This window comes from Sitophilus oryzae, unplaced genomic scaffold (genome assembly GCF_002938485.1).
Source record: "Sitophilus oryzae breed Bouriz unplaced genomic scaffold, Soryzae_2.0 scaffold_1297_pilon_pilon, whole genome shotgun sequence".
Classification (NCBI taxonomy): domain Eukaryota; kingdom Metazoa; phylum Arthropoda; class Insecta; order Coleoptera; family Curculionidae; genus Sitophilus; species Sitophilus oryzae.
This window is the reverse complement of record NW_022145945.1, coordinates 6,516,667-6,534,832: the sequence shown is the minus strand read 5'-3', so window position 1 is coordinate 6,534,832 and position 18,166 is coordinate 6,516,667. Positions and strand designations below refer to the sequence as shown.

The 18,166-nt window shown below is 31.2% G+C and overlaps 1 protein-coding gene across 1 annotated transcript in view; it reads right to left on the bottom strand.

Annotated features, from left to right (window-relative positions):
- Nucleotides 1–4,190: 4,190 nt before the first annotated feature.
- LOC115874661 (head-specific guanylate cyclase) overlaps nucleotides 4,191–18,166 on the bottom strand; it is a 204,240-nt gene continuing 190,264 nt past the window's right edge. The window contains exons 12-13 of the mRNA XM_030889880.1: nucleotides 9,420–9,574; nucleotides 4,191–4,653 (exon numbers count right to left, since the gene is read on the bottom strand). Coding sequence (XP_030745740.1) covers nucleotides 4,419–4,653; nucleotides 9,420–9,574 — 390 coding nt within the window. The 3' untranslated portion in view covers nucleotides 4,191–4,418. The remainder of the gene's footprint in view (nucleotides 4,654–9,419; nucleotides 9,575–18,166) is intronic.

Here is an 18,166-nt window from a genome sequence, read left to right as displayed (position 1 = left end):
TTTTTACGTAAAAAATGTCTCTTGATAAAAATCGGTACAAGGAACCGTTTTCAAGATATTTGGAATCGAAGTAGTCAATACATGTCGTAATTGACACTTATTGTACAGGGTGTCCCACTAAGAATAGTTCTCGGCTGTATCTCGAAAAGTATTAGCCGTAGGGGCTGCAGAAAAAAATATTTATAACTAAAGAGGCTATGAGAAATTGCTGGAAATTATTTTCAAGTTTGTAGAACGACCGCCAGGGGGCGCAACTGCAACAAAAAATAAGAAAATGGAGTTTTTACACAATTTTGCCTAGATAAGGTGTACTATAAATAATAGCTTCTTAATCTTCAGTAAATATTGAATATTTTTTGTTAGAGCCATTTTCCCCTATCTACCAAAATAAAGTGGTGGGGGAAGGTTAGATCTGTTTTTATTTAAATATTAATAACTCTGGACTGGATGGTCGGAATCCAACAAGCGAGGGCTGGTTTGAAACAGCGTATCTTACTCTATATCATACCATATAAACAATAATAATAAGCTTTTGAACATAGACGCTAGGGGGCGTTGTCTTACAATTTAACAAACATTGCGCGTTTTTTTAAGAAAATTAAATGCAATAGTATATGTAATTTTAGCTGATCGTAAAGAGTAGTAAAAGCTTAAAAAGTCAGCGAAAACCGCATCTCGATATTTTCTTTCAAACCGAAGATATTAGCAAAATTATAATAAATACCAAAAAATAAGCCCTTAATTACCTCGTTTTTATAAAACGGCTACAGTAGCCCTCGTGATTATGACCATTCTAATAAAAAAAAACAAGATAAAAACGATTAGTTTATCCTAAAATTGACAATATACCAGAATACCATAATACCAGAGGTATTAATATCTAATAATTAAGATATTAATAACAGTGAAAAAGAAACGATGATTCAGTGAAGTCATGGTAGGCTTTGGAAAAAAGTTGCTTTTGACGTAATAGTATAACCGTCACATTGTTATTAGATCAACATTTTGATAGTCTTAGCAGCGTTTTTTTATATTTTGATTGCTTTTTCAAAATGCCAAGAACTTCAACTACTTCAAATAATAAAAGCAATAAAAACGCTGCTAAGGCTATCAAAATGTTGATCTAATAAAAATTTGACGTTTATACTATTACGCCAAAAGCAACTTTTTTCCTAAGCCTACCATGACTTCACTGAATCATCGTTTCTTGTTCACTGTTATTAATATCTTAATTATTAGATATTTATACATCTGGTATTATGGTATTCTGGTATATTGTCAACTTTAGGATAAACTAATCGTTTTTATCTTGTTTTTTTTATTAGAATGGTCATAATCACGAGGGCTACTGTAGCCGTTTTATAAAAACGAGGTAATTAAGGGCTTATTTTTTGGTATTTATTATAATTTTGCTAATATCTTCGGTTTGAAAGAAAATATCGAGATGCGGTTTTCGCTGACTTTTTAAGCTTTTACTACTCTTTCCGATCAGCTAAAATTACATATACTATTACATTTAATTTTTTTGAAAAAACGCGCAATGTTTGTTAAATTGTAAGACAACGCCCCCTAGCGTCTATGTTCAAAAGCTTATTATTATTGTTTATATGGTATAATATAGAGTAAGAAACGCTCTTTTAAACGAGCCGCTTGTTGGATTCCGATCATCCAGTCCAGAGTTATTAATATTTAAATAAAAACAGATCTAACCTTCCCCCACCACTTTATTTTGGTAGATAGAGGAAAATGGCTCAAACAAAAAATATTCAAAATTTACTGAAGATTATGAAGCTATTACTTATAGTACACCTTATCTAGGCAAAATTGTGTAAAAACTCTATTTTCTTATTTTTTGTTGCAGTTGCGCCCCCTAGCGGTCGTTCTACAAACTTGAATATAATTTCCAGCAATTTCTCATAGCCTCTTTAGTTAAAAATATTTTTTTTCGCTGCCCCTACGGCTAATACTTTCCGAGATACAGCCGAGAGCTATTCTTAGTGGGACACCCGGTACATGTCGACTGGATAGTTATGAGTGAAATAACAAATTTGAGATGTTTTTGTACCAAAGATTCAACAGAAACTATTTTATTGTATTTTTTTCTAGAAAAATTCATGATTAGCTTAAAAAAATAAAATGTTCCTCCATATTTTTATATTATTTCAGTTAAATAACTATCTAGTCAACATATTTATTTTTTGCCAATAATGACAAGTATTGACTATTTCCATTCCAAATGTCTTGAAAACGGTCAGTAGCGATTTTTATCAAGTCATTTTTTACGTCAAAATTTACGGAAATGCACAGCGCGATGTAGGAATACGTCAATCTATCCTAATTTATGTCATATACTAACATACTAAATCTCGTTTTATAAAGTTTGAAAAAATAAAAACGTTGTAGGATTGAGCCACTTTTAAGACACATCGGGCATTAACAAAATAGTTATTTGTCTGAAACAATAAATTTGGAAAATTTATTTTTTAAAACTAATAATTAATTTTTACAGAAGTCTTTTTTAAAGAAACCAACCCGCCATAAATGTTTTTTACGTATTTTTTTAATATCATCTCAAATCATTATCTCAACACATTATTTAAATGGTGTTTTTGTTTAACCTTTGGCACATAAACATTTCCAAACTAATTATTGTATTCTAATATTTGCCGAAATTTCCAGATTACGATTCGTACCCCCTTTAAAATAATAAAAAAAAAGATTATATGTAGTTTAAAAATGATACAAAGTGATAATCGTATCACACGAAATTATGCAAAACAACATCCATATTTGACGGTGTGTAAATATAGGGAAGACCATAGTGCAGTATCGTTTTCAGTCTCTAATGAACCGTCGTCGCCACAAGCTTTGATGTTAAGTTTCAAAACATAATAACCGCATAAATATACTGTATATAGAAAGCTTCATCTCAAGCGTCAAGTTCCGGACTAAGTTTGTGTTGTACCAAAGATACAAATTAATTTGATTTCAGAACTCTATAGAGGCTTTTATAAGCTTGGTGCATTCTCTGCTGGTCCTGTCACCATCGGAGAATACCGTAAAGAGCCGACTAAATTAATTCACGGGTTTAAATAGCAAATACACGAAAAATTCTTACATTATCTGAAAAGTATTAGTAAGTCTAATTTGTGAGATTTCTATAAAAAAATAAAAATGTGAATCTTTTGATATGTTCAGAAGGGTTAACGTGTATGATAAATTATTACTCAAGCTAATAAAACTTTTTAGATTAGTAATAACACGCCGATTCTTTCAACTACTACGGATTATAGTTGTATGCACCGGTTTTGCTAGTTGAGACATAACTAGGGCTATTTGGACTGTAAGGACATTTTTAAAGGTACATAATTACAATGTTAGAACACGTCCATAAAAACTTTAAGCACTAGTTGATTCAAAAGAATTATACTATTAATATTGACGAAATTATTCGGAAAGTTCATCTCTTTCCGTCGTCGGAAGCAAAAAAATACAAAGAAAAAAGAAAAAATCTATTTAAAATATTTAAATTCAACTATTCGAGAACACTTTAGTTTTTTTTAAAACAGATACGTCTACAAAAAACCGTTGAAATCCGTCGTTCTGTTATAATGACATTATATCAAGTTAAAGTTCAAAATTAACAATTACTACCTGATAACAATTACTTAATAAGGTAAAACCAAAAAGCCCCAAACTTTCTGTATGATGATTTTCAACTTTTACGTATGTTATGTTTATTTAAGTTATGTTCTTTAAAATCAAAGAAGCGATAGCCATACGTTACAACATCTACAGATGCATAAGCAATACATTTATTTTTATTAGATTGTATTAAAAAAGCCTCTTTTATTTTTCTTTTAGAGGCTATCGCTTCTTTCATTATAATTTTGGCGTTATTAAAATTTATTCTGTGCCCTGTGTCCCATGAATGCTGACAAATTGTAAAAATCTCCCTTTCTTAAATGTTATAATTTTTTCCATGTCAGTGTGTGTTGTTCCAATGTCCTAATTTTAAAATGAGGTTCACAAATTTTTGATTAGAACGACAGTTGGAACGAGTGGATGAACATACCAAAAAAAAATATTTGTAATTTCGATTTTTGTCAAGCTAATCATAGCATTTTGCCGTGTGTGTTCCGCCGACAGCCCCGATATTAGAAATACACCTGCTCCTCCATTTATTTACCACCTTTATTTATTTCAAAAAAATATCACAACTTTTTTGTTTTACATAAAATACGAATTTTGCGCATTCAAGCTGTTTTCATCGTCGGTTCAGTAGACGGCTTCACTTCCTCATCCGTCAGAAACATTACCAGCAAAGTAACAGATATGAAGAACACAAATAGCAGATTAAAAGAAATCAGCGTCATAATAGCCGAGTGTCCGAAGATGCCGCAGCGTGGCGAGCACCACTATTGACTCAGTCCACCGCCATCGTCTTCGTCCTCTTCAACGTCTTCGATGGTGATGCCGAGATCGCCGGCGCCCTCCTGGATGTGCTTGGCCAGTGGCGCTTCCACGTCCACGTCCGGGTGGGTGTAGTTGGTCAGAAAGTGGCTGGTGCCGGGAATGTGCGAGGGGAAGCCACTGGGCAGGCAGGAACGGTCGCGCGCCTCGAAAGCGAACCCCGGTGTCGTCATTAGGCGTCTGAAAACGAGCCGATGTTTATTTAATCAGTGGCAGTTTGAACTCGTTTAAATGGAGTGGAATGGAAATAGTTATTAAAATGTGCTCTAAGGAGAATGACAGTTTGTATTAAAATGAAATTTGGTGAGCATATGTAGGTTCATTTAAAGAAGTATTTAAAAAATATAGAGAGTTTTACAGGATGTCACCAAAAAAGTTACACGTCAAAGTTGTATTTTTTGAAATGGAAAACCCTATATATATTTATTGATTTATAACGGATTCTAGCTGAAAAATAATGGTGAGTTTCATTAGAGAATTATATGATTAAAATGTAAGTTTTTTGACATATTTAACGTTTTCTAAAAATGAAAAACAAATTTTAAATTTCAATAAAAACTACTTAAACTGGAATTTAACTGGTATAGCTTAATATGTAATTAAAATAACCGTTTTTCTTTAAATCAAACTAAAACTTGACCCAAAAAGATATATAGGGTACGACAAAATTAATATTAAATATTGGTCACCTTTAAAAGTAAGTTACTTCAATTTTTTTCATCATTTATTTTAAACGGAACACCCAGTATATTATTCGGATATTCAACGGAGAATTCCTGTGTCTTCAAAATACTATAAAGGTTACCTTGTTGGTGAGCTTGTAGACGATAAGAGGAGGCCGGGTGGACAACTCAAAAGGTTCAAGGATATTTTCCACGAAAACTTAAAGGGAATTAACAAGCAGAATGAGTGGGTAGAGGCAGCTCACAATAGAACGGAATGGAGAAGAATTGTAAAGTCAGTTAACAGCGACAACAAAAATGTAAAGAGGCAACAAAGCAATGAGATTTTTGAATGTCTGGAGTGCGGTAGACAGATAACATCACGTATAGGGCTTTTCAGTCACAGAAAAGCTCATGAAAGAAAACGCCTTGCGAGACCATCTTCTGATGCGTGTCAAATACTCGTCAGCGAGTAATGGCAGTATGTATGTATATAAAGGTTACCTACCCCTTAAATAAAGATTTTCATAGATATTTTAATTTTTATGATTTAGTGTCAGTAGATATTTACCATTTGATAGAATCTAGGTGGCTGTCAGATACCTGATGTTACTTCAACATAGCTGTCAAATTAGTTCACCTTTAACAACTAGTTGTAATTTTGTATCAGTTAAAATAAAAAAAATATTGTCAGAAATTTGCCGAAAATGGAAACTTATTTTACATCAGAGAGAATTGATGTGATTCTATAAAATGGTGATTCAACAATTAATAGAATGCTTGAATTAATGTGTGATATAATGCTTCTGATTTATACAGGGTTGTTCACCACATACGACACGGAGTATTGTAGCTAAACGATTAGATTTTTACAAATTGTAAGTTTTGGGTTCGTTGAAGGACTATTAGAGCTACAATTTAAAAATATTTTTACAAGATACAGAGTGTCCCAAATAAGTAAAAAATATCATAGTTGTATTTTTTTAAATAGAACAGCCTGTATATTATTCAATTTTTGGATTCTACGATTGAAATAAAGGTAAATTTGATTAAGGTTTATCATACTTAAACCTTACCGTTTTTGAAATATTTTCAATTTTAAGAAATTGCAGTAAAAATTTTAATGCTTCATTTCTCCAAGGGTATCAAAGTTTTTAATACTAAATATTTACTGAAGATTATTTATTGATCAGATATTGTGTTGCAATAATAAAATTTTTACTACCTTATAGAGAGAGTCCAAAAATTTATATTAAATAATTACTAGTTTACTACTAGTACTACTTTAAGTTAAATGAAACACCCTGTATATTTTACGTGAATCATATGCACAATTTAATTGTCTATCAAATTTTATTATACCATTTTTTACCTATCTCTGCAACTTTTCGTAGAAAATGCATAAATGTGGATTTGGCTCAGAAATCAATATAATAATAAATTATGAAAATAAACGTCTCTGTTTTTATAAATCAGCATTCGTCAAAAAATGAAATAAAATTTATAAGGCGTTACTTTTTACCACACTGTCTAATACACACACAAAATTCAGTTTTTTAGTATTTGGAGCAATTATTATTAATCAACATAAACAGTCAATTAATGTAGTCTGAATACTGGGATCATATTAATTGGTCCTTTTTCACAAAAAATATTTAAACAGTTTTTTTATTTTTTTATGAAATAAGCGAGCTATATCGACAATATTACTATCTGTACTCTTGGAAAATTTGTTACATCTTTAAAAATAATCTAAAATGTCAATATTCCATGGGTATAGTGATAAATGAGGTCTAAATTATAAGAAAATGCATTTTCTACGAAAACTTGAAGAGATACGTAAAAATTGTATAATACAATTTGATAGACAATTACATTGTGCATCTGATTCACGCAAAATATATAGGGTGTTCCATTTAAATTAAACACGCTATTGCCGTTTAAAGCTAGTAATTATTTAATATACATTTTTGGACACTCTGTATAAGGTAGTAAATTTTTTATGATTGCAACACAATATCTGGTCAATAAATAATCTTCAGTAAATATTTAGTATTAAAAACTTTGATACCCTTGGAGAAATAAAGCCTTAAAATTTTTACTGCAATTTCATAAAATTGAAAATATTTCAAAAACGGTAAGGTTTAAGTATGATGAACCTTAATCAAATTTATCTTTATTTTAATGGTAGAATCTAAAAATAGAATAATATACAGGGAGTTCCATTTAAAAAAATACAACTATAATATTTTTTACTTAGTTGGGACACTCTGTATCTTGTAAAAATATTTTTAAATTGTAGCTCTAATAATCCTTCAACGAACCCAAAACTTACAATTCGTAAAAATCTAATCGTTTAGCTACAATACTCCGTGTCGTATGTGGTGAACAACCCTGTATAGCTTGGACTTTTTTATTGAGATATGTTAAAGACAGTGTTTAAAAAACTCGACCAATTATTGTCGATAACAGGAGAGAAATTATTGTCGCTGATTTTCGAAGTAGAACTCCAGATATACCTCTTAATTTAAAAAGATCTTTAAAAAAAAAGAATCATTTTATGCAGTGAACAGAAAAAGAAGAATTTTGAGCATTTGATTTCATCTAGCTAATTTTGGTTACAGAATTATACGTTTATAACTAGTTTTAATTCTGTAATAATTAAAATATGTTTTAAACGTGTCTTATCTTAGAATATTTTGATTACCGTTGAATATTTTACTCTGCATCTTTTAATTTTTATTAAACTAACGAAAGGTGTATCACCATCCCCCTATATTTTATCAATTAATAAACATCTACTCATGCAAAATCATTAAAATTGAAAATATCTAGAAAATTCTTCGTCATGTAATATAAAACATAAACAAACAGACACTACGAATGCATCGTTTTGTAAAAGTCATTAGAACGCCAATTTAAAAATTCGCTTTGTTAACATTCTGGAAATATTTACACACATATTTTCCAGCAAGTCATGTAAATATTTTCGAATAGAATGTATCCAATGTTAGTAACTCAATAAAGGATCTATGGATCTGTTTGTTGCTTTGAAGATTTTTGATCAATGCCTGCAGGCAGTTAACGCTTTTATGTAGGTATGTTTTTTTTCAAAGGAAACATTTTGGTCAGAGTATCCAGAACCGAGAGAGTGAGAAATGGAAATATCTAGGAACAAATGGGAATTCGGGACACGATTATGACTGACATCGAAAGAAGGCAACTTGTCTGGTACGGCCATGTACCTACAACGTATGAATGACAACAGATTACCCAACAAAACAATGAACTGGATACCACTATATTTTCTCTTTACCGTTTTTCAAATAACTGAGATATTTAACTTTGAAAATTTCAACAAAAATGATTTTTCGGTTAAATTTTGAGAACCTCTGGATCTTTTTTGGGGCTTTTTCTTTGTAAATTTGTTGGCTACTCAGAATGGTTCTACCTATGTTGCCATATGTTGTTGCCCTTTTGTCGCCGACTTTTAAAAAATTCCAAATTTGCAAAATTTGGAATTTTCGTTTATGATATTTTTTTCGCGGAAAGAAATCTGGCGTTTTTCTGGGATCAAAATATACTACTACTACTAATAATAATCCATATACATTAGGGTATTTCAAAATAAAAATAAAATTCTTATGGTGTTGAAAAGTTGAAAGTATATTTAAAAACAAAAATGTTGGCGCCTAGTAGAACCCTTCATAATAATATTAAGGGTTGCCTAAATTTATTTGTTGTTTTTCCATTTAAATAAGGTTTTTTTTTTATTTTTGAATTTTAATAATTTCGGAATGGTTTGTTTCCGTAACATCCTCGCGACAAGATTTATAGGAAATTTCACGCTCTAAAAAAACGTCTAAAGGTCAAAGTTCCTCAGATCAACCATCTCAAAGATATCGGCGATCAAAAATAACAGCAATCGAAAATTTCAAATATTTTCCAATAAAACTACAAAAAAATATGATACTTATGGATAAATATGTTTGGAAATGGAAAAATATGATACATAAATCTGCTCGCAAGGGTGTTGCGGAAACAAACCATTCCGAAATTATTAAAATTCTAAAATAAAAAAAAAATCCGTGTTATTTAAATGGGAAAACAACAAATAAATTGAGACAAACCTTAATATTTATATTAAGGGTTCTACTATGCGCAAAATTTTTTGTTTTTAAATGTACTTTCAACTTTTCAACACCATAAGTCAAAAAATATTTTTATTTTATTTTGAAACACCCTAACATACATACTACAAGAATTAAATATTTTTTGACTTACTGGTATGTCGTAGGGCTAACATTTATCCTCAATGGCTCGCTGCCAGATTCGAATTTGTTTGCGATTGCGACATTGTGTCCAAACATGCAATAGCGTGGCATTTTGACACCCACCACTCCTGCCAAAACGGAACCAGTGTGAAGACCTATACGCATCTGAAACCAATAATAAGGAATCAATTTTACTATTTATTCAGTTATTCTTTAATTTTCTGTGTAAAGAATATCTTTGACTTGATCGCATAATATTTAAGTATTTTAGTTGTTATTGGTGTAGTTATTGAAACTATAAAACACTCATTTGCTGTCCTCCATTCGCAAACTTCGAGTTTCTTTTTTTTCGCTTTACGCCCTGGGGCTACTCGAGAACGGTTCTGAAAGGAGCTGTGCGCGATAGCCGCGTGCCGCCATATGGCGCGGAACAGTTCTGGAACTTTATGACTCAATTGAATGGAGTGAGAGTATCGCGTTCTTGAGCAGTTCAGAGCTGCTCAACTGCGTGAAAGGAGGACAGCAATTGTGTGATGTAACGCTGTTTCGAGTACTAAAAATTAAGTGAAAAAGAACCCGAACTAGACGTTGCGTTGTGACAATTTCAAATATTAATAAAATTGTCGAAAAAATGCCTAAAGGAGGGCGTAATTACATGGTTGTATATTGTCGGATATTCTACCCTCCTGGAACAACATTATAGCTTCACAGTTCCTCACACCGACTTGATCAAAAGCAAAAATGGATTCAAGCAGTTCGACGAAACAAGCGAGTAAACAATGCAGGAAACAATGTGTCCATTACATTATCAAAAAATTAAATAGGAATATACTATGAGAGGATATAATAAAGTAATTTGCAATATTAATACTTTTTTTCGATCAACTAGAGATTAAACTTTTTATAAACATCTAAAATTATTATAATTATGTACCTTTAAAAAATTTCGTCATAGCCAAATGTAATTATAACCCCACTAGCAAAACCTTGACTACGTAAAACTATGCTCGCTACCGTAATTGAACTCATCTAAAAAGTTTTATTAGCTTGAATAAGAAATTAGACAGACCTTCTGAAGATATCAAAATATTTACTTTTCTAATTTTATTTATAGAATTTTAACAATTTATACTTTCTAACACTTTTTTAGAATAATTATATCAAATTTTTCAGGTATTCGCTATTTAAACCCATGTATTTATTTAGTCCGCTGTTTACAGTATTCTCCGATGATGGCAGCACCGGCGGAGAATGCACCAAGCCTATAGATTTAATTGGACGTATGCTTCAAACCGTGCTGTTTAGACGTCAAGTAAAATTTGCTTGTGCATTTATTTTTCCAATTATCTACATTTTTATAAAATTGATCTAAAGAACACTCATTGTGGATTTAAAAGACATCTTTTCAATATAATATTGTTACGTAAACAACTTGAAAATTTAATGAGGCATAATTTTTTTAATGGCTTGCATTATTATGCATATTTATAATTTAATACAATGAGAATATCAATGTCATATGCACTAATAATAAGGCTCTCTGTAGATATCTCGAAACTTAATACATCAAAACATTATAAGTCTTTTTTAAAATAAGCGTATTATTTTCAGGTCTTTTAGTTATAAAAGAGGGATAATTCTCTATTATGTATCTGTGTAATTCTTCATGAAATATCTTTATAATAAAAATAACTAGGTATAAGACGAAGAAAAATAATGTTAAAATATGAAATAGAGTAGGTACACTCAATAATTTGCTGAATTTGTTTTTATATATTTGATATCAATTAAACTTTTAGTTACGTAATCGAGGGCGCGATTTTTAAATTCATTGTTGCCAACCATGGACATATTACGGGGCCGCCGCGCCGCCGCTGTAGAGTTCTAACATAAATTGTATTTTACTGAGATGTGGTTTATATATACAGGGTGGTTCAAACTGTATTCCGGAAACTTCGGAAGCATATTCTGCACATAAAAATAAGTAAAAAAGTTCGTATAAATGTATGTCATAAAATGCATAGTTTCGGAGATACAGGATGTAGAAGTTTCATTTTGTCAAGTCAATATTTGGATGAAAATTGGTGTCTGGAAGTTTTTTGACATCAGAAATTTGATTTTGATGTAAGTACCCTTCTAGTAGAGGTTAAAATTATTTGGAAAAAATCGAAATAAAAATGAAACTTCTACACCCTGTATCTCCGAAACTAAGCATTTTAAGACATAAATTTATACGAACTTTTTTACTTATTTTTATCTGCAGAAAATGCTGCCGAAGTTTCCGGAATACAATTCCGACCACCCTGTATTTCTTTTAAAATTATAAGTTGATCCTCATAAATAAAAATAGCACCTCCAAATATAGTTTTCGGGATGACTGTCCTGCGAAATCAAATAAAGCATTATTGGATTGAAATTTACCGATATACAATTAGATTAGATCGTCCGATATACGGATCTAGCTTCCTCTGAATTCACTGGGGAGCAGCCCAAATATGTTTTCATCTTTTTCAAAGAAAAAAATAGAATGAATGATAGAATTATTGAGGACGTGCTCGAAAAGTTAACGTTATCTCCTTTTTGTGGTGGTTTAGGTTTTTTATAAAGAAAACGCTTCTTTTAAAGCAAATACAGTCTCTGTCATTAGACAGTTCTTGAATTGTATATTTTTATATTGAGCAGTTTATTTATTTCATTTAAAATAATAGAGAAATGGACGTACAGGGTGGGTCAAATTTGACGCTTTTAAATGGAAACACCCTTTTCTATAGAGAGAGATAGACGAAAACTAATATCGGTGTATGGAGCTCAATTTTCATGAAAAACATGATGGTGAAAACCGCACATCAATATCTGTTACCGTTTCGAAGTTACGGGGTGTTTTTCAAAAATGTGCATTTTAAACAAATCGCTGTAACTTTTTTGGTATGGAAAATTTTGTATTTCTATGAAAACATTTCCAAAGCACCTTTTTACGTAAAATTTAATGGTTTAAGTATATTTTTTTTAAAATTAATAATTTAAGAGTTATCAACAGAAAAATTGATTTTTTATTTGGGACACCCTCTGTATTTTTAATTAACTGAAAATAATTTAAAATTACCTTTCCAAAAATATAGCACACTTGATATTTTGTTTTAATACCCTTCGAAATACAGAATTTTTAAAAGTTCCTCACTTTTAACTAGTAGGCATTGGACCCCTTATTGATGATATGCCCTTAATGGAACTCAAAAACATATTTTTCTAACAAGACGACGCTCCGCCTCTGACCGCTGAAGTTATCAGCAAGTTTTTGCAGCCAATTTCAAGAATAATTGAACAGCTAACCAAGATCCCAGCCGTTGGCCGTCGAGGCCGCCTGACTTAGTGCCCATGGATCTAATCCTATGAATATATTTGCGAAGAATAAACGTTCCTTATTCTTCCGTATAATCTAGACAAGAATTAGAAATACTTAGCAGTTATGAAAAGGTATCTTTCACCCACACTGAGTTAATGAATTCCGCGAGAAATGTTCAAAAACTGCCCCGTCTGTCAATAACAAAAGACGGTCGATATGTCGAACATCTGTAGCAAAATCTCATGTCTTGGTTTGCTATTTATTTTTATTGTTATTAGATATAGTTTAAATGTGTTGATGTTGGTTAAATATATTTTAAATTGTTATAAAATTCTGCATCTCTCATAGCAAATATTATTTTCGTTTTAATTGATGCTCACAGCTAGAATTTTTTTTTGCATTACAGCAGGTGCCGTTGAAAGCCTACTTATTTAAAGCGAGCGAATTTGTATATACTCTATATCTCGAAGAGAAATCGAGCAAAATATCAAGTGTGTTATATTTTAGGAAAGGTAATTTTAAATTATTTTCAATAAATTTAAAATATACAGGGTGTTCCATATAAAAAATCAATTTTTCTGTTGATAATTCTTAAATTATTAATGTTAAAAAAATTATACTTAAACCATTGTAAAAAGGTGCTTTGGAAACCTACGTAAAAGGTGCTTTGGAAATGTTTTCATAAAAATACAAAATTTTCCATAGCAAAAAAGTTGCAGCGATTTGTTAAAAATGCATATTTTTGAAAAACACCCCGTAACTCCGATACGGTAACAGATATCGATATGCGGTTTTCACCATCATGTTTTTGACAAAAATTAAACACCAGACACCGATATTAGTTTTTGTCTATCTCCTATAGAAAAGAGTGTTTCCATTTAAAAGCGTCGAATTTGACCCACCCTGTACAGGGTGGCTCGAATTCGACGCTCATCATTGGGATTTCGGAAACCGTAAGAGACACAGGATCGGTTAAATGGAGGCAAATTTGCGCAATTTGATGCTTAATAAAATGCCGTATTGCATTTTTATTTTTTTTGCATAAAATATTCTGGTGATAGAATTTTCTGTACGAAACGTCGGCAAATATCAAAGTGACTATATATAGTGTTTTAAGAGGAAATATTTTTTTTATTAAAATGAATGGATTTAATTAAATTAAAAAAAATCAGGTCTGTATTTAAAAAAAATAAGTCAACGTCAGAGTCAATATTTAATCACACAGAGTTATAGAGCAGAAAAAGTGGCCATTAAAATGTGTTTTTCATTTTAAGTTATCTTAACAAATAAAGCCAGGAAACAATAGAAAACAAAATTGAAAATTCCGGTTTTTTTTTCGAATATATTCGGAAGTATTCGGAATTTTTCAAAATGCAATACGGCATTTTATTGAGCATCAAATTGTGCAACTTTGCCTTCATTTAGCCGATCCTGTATATCTCTTACGGTTTCCGAAATCCCAATGATGAGCGTCGAATTCGAGCCACCCTGTCATACAATGTAATGTACATACAATGTAATCGAAAAAAAAGGGCGTCAGCGATGGCTATGAAATGGTACCATCTCGTATATGGTACTAAAAACTGAAGTAGCAATAAAATAAAGCCACCAACGATAGATATATAACTATAGTTTTTAATATTGTAGAGGTGTATGGTTTAATACTAAAAATAATTGAATTTTGTATATGCGTATGAGACAGAATATGTTAAATTTAACACCTTCTAAAGTTTATGTTGTTAATTGAATGCTTATAGGCTTGCCGCATTCTCCGCCGGTGCTGCCACCATCTGAGAATATCGTAAACAACAGGCATATACAAATATACGGATTTAAATAGCGAGTATACGAGAAATTTATTAGGTATAATAATAATAGCTCCCGTATATAGCGTTGAACGCCTTGGGAATAGCAAGGTACAGCTTGCCATGCTGGAGCCGTTCGGTATACAAGGAAGGTAATGTGGCTAGCACTACACTTCAACCGCCTATTATTACCTCAGGATTGTGAATCTCAAGTACTCATTTAAAGCTGAGTCGATCTAGTTCTTAGCTGAGTCGACCTAGGTACTTTTTATTTTAATAAAAATAGTCGGCTGATGAAATGCCGGGTGTAGGATGCGAACCCACTACCTTGATATTGGTAGACGAGAGCCTGTACCTCTATGCCACCGAGTACCTTTCTATATGCCTATTTAATTTTTTAAATATGGAATGGGCACTTTGATTAATCACTTGTTTCGTCGAGCTGCATGAATCCATTTTTCGTTTTGATGAAATCAGTGTGAGAGCTATAAAATGTTGTTTCAGGAGAGTTGAGTATGTATTCGAGAAAGTTGAGTTATTGAATGTTATTGCACCCAACAACCACGTAATTACGCCTTCCTTTACGTGTTAACATTTTTTCGACAATTTTTTTAACATTTTAAATTGTCACGGGTTCTTTTCACTTACTTTTTACAACCCAAAACAGCGTTACATCACACAAACTTCGTACCTGAGTGTTTTGTCGTTTCAATAACTGCACTATTAAAGACTAAAATACTTAAATATTACGACAAAGCAACGATTTAAATATTATTTCAATGCGATCAACATCGGATCTGCGTGAAATACAGAGTGAAAACTTCTGCGGTACACCAAGCCTATAATATAATACACCAAGCCTATAATTAATTTTTTACACACCCTGTATAAGGTTACATTGTTTAATCATTGCAACACAATAATTAGTAAATAAAAAAAACTTCAGTTCATATTTAAAGTTTTTCCAAGTTAAATCTTATGTGAATTTCAGGATTAACACCGTAGATATGTCCTGATAAAAAAATCGACACATCGAAAAAGAGGCGCTTGGTAAATGTAGAAAAGAAAAATAAAACAGAAGGAAATATAAAAGAATAGAGTTCTCCAGATTGGAACGTTTATCCGAAAGAAAAGCAAAAGTTAAAAGGATGCGGCCAAGGAATTATGCTGTGGTCTTAATTGACTCCCGATTCAATATTTCTTTAATCCTGCAGTGGAAATATCTTTTGTTATTTTACCCCTAGTTGCTTTTAGTATAATTTGCTCACGATAAATCTGTAAAAATTAAGTTGATTATATTTTTATCTCAAGGATATTTAGCTTAGAAAGTCTTTGGGCGATATAAAATATATTAGATAATATATTTCTTCTCCTTATCTCCTTCTTTAATTTTCCTGATTTTTTTCAGTTACTACCGTTTCTCTTGCTTCTGCATCTTATTTAGGTTATAGTGAGATGCCAATGTTAAAATAGTCTTTGTTCCCATCAGTAAAGTCCATAAGCTAATGTCGATTTTGAAAATAGTTACTAAATTTACCTATATAGAAAATTGCCAAGGCGACACCAGTCATCTTGACTGCGATTCTATTAAAAAATCACTTTTTATTCAAAATCTAAGTTTCTAAATAATTCTAATAAATTTAAGGAAGCAATAAAACGTTTCAGTAAAGTTTATTTCTCTACCTTTAAACTCAGCACAAGAATCAATTCTGAAAAGTAATATACAGGACGTTGATAATCTATTCTATTTTAGTATGCATATTTAAATATCTCAAAAACCAAAGATTTTAAACATATTTAATAATAAATGCCTTTTTTGGGCCCAACAATTCAAAAATGAAATAAAATACCGGATATGTTCGATAAGAAAAAATATAACTTTGGGATGGATATTAGTTTAGAAACACGCTGCATATTTCAAAATCATTTTAAATTGTGCACATTGCCTTCCCACATATACCTATATACTATTTTTTTCTACATTCTTTCCGTTTTCGTATAACCATTATATACAATAGTTTTTAATTTTTCTGAATAAACCACAGAATTGAAGGATGATTGCAAAATTATTTGTCATCGCGATGCGCGACGGTATTTTTTTATTTTATACCGCGAACGAGATGTGTTCAAAAAACTGCATAATCCACCGACTAAAACAGTGAAGAGGAAATGTAATCGCGGCCGGAAAGTTCGCTGACACCGGCACGCATTCGGCGTTATTCAAGATGTAACGAGGACAGTCGCATCATCGCCCTGTCGAGATATTTTTATTTTTAGCGTTTAGCGTAAGTCTTAACGTTATCTATAAAGCTCAACCAATAAACACATTAAATAAATGAAATTGAATTTAATTATTTGACTAAATTTACTGAGAATTTTAATTTATTATAGGAGATCTCAGTAACTTTTTTAAATAAAAATTTTTAAATAAAATATTGCAATATTTTTTTATGGATTCACGAAGGCTTTGCCACTGGAACTCTATAGTTTTACAAAACTGAATATTCTTTATCCTTTGTCCTAAACCTTATTGCTCTCAAAATAAATTTAATGTCAGCTTATTTTATTGCGAACGGTAGACCCTGATAGAATATAAATTTCAAAGACAAACTTACCTCGCTGCTCAGTGATTCTATCAAGTTATGTGACATATGATAGACTAGCTGAATAAAGATCAACTAGAATAGTGAAATAGGCGGAAAATATATGTTATATATGTCTCTCCTTAGGTAAAGAAAAGAGATAAAAACTTGGAAAATGAATGTAAAAATCATAATACAGAAAAAAATTGGGGTTAACATACATATAAAAAACACAAATATCCTTAGAATTAATTGCGATTTTGTTGATATCTGAACTAAGTAAATAAAAGACTTTATTTTAGAAGGTTTTATTTTCCAATATTGGTAGTTCGCATTAAAAAGTAGAAAAAAGACTCAAAGTCTCTCAACGTTTATACAATGTTAAACTGTTACACGTGTTTCGCTCATATACGAGCATCATCAGACCTAACAAGAAAGAACCTAAATAAATAACAAATAACAAAAAGGTCGTCATATCTTACAAATACAATTAAAATTAATCCAAATACACGTTCACATTTTACAATTAAAACAACACTGAGACGAGGCTGAAATGACCGGCAAATATTTGTCAATAAAAAACAAACATAATCTGCTCTTTTCATAATCACCAAACAAGAGCCTTTATCTGCCTTTGTGATGATCAAATCGTTGGCCTTAACTTTGATTATGAAAAGAGCAGATTATGTTGATAAGGTGATGAGCTTCTTGGGCTCGGACGATTTCGATAAATTAAACAAAGATCCTACTAATGCGTTTTTCACTAGAGTAAAGAGGGTTCTCGATCAGACGTTAACAACTTTAGAATATTTTAATACTAGTAAAGAAAGACTATATTCCATGAATCCAAGAACACCCTTCCTTTATGGTTTGCCCAAAATTCATAAGGAGGAAAATGTCTTTTGTGGATTCGCCATGTTACAGAATATCATCTTGGCTTAACAAAGTTCTCAGAGACGTAACAAGATTTCATAGTACTTATTCCACTAATAATTCGGTACATTTCGCCAACCAGCTAAAAAATATT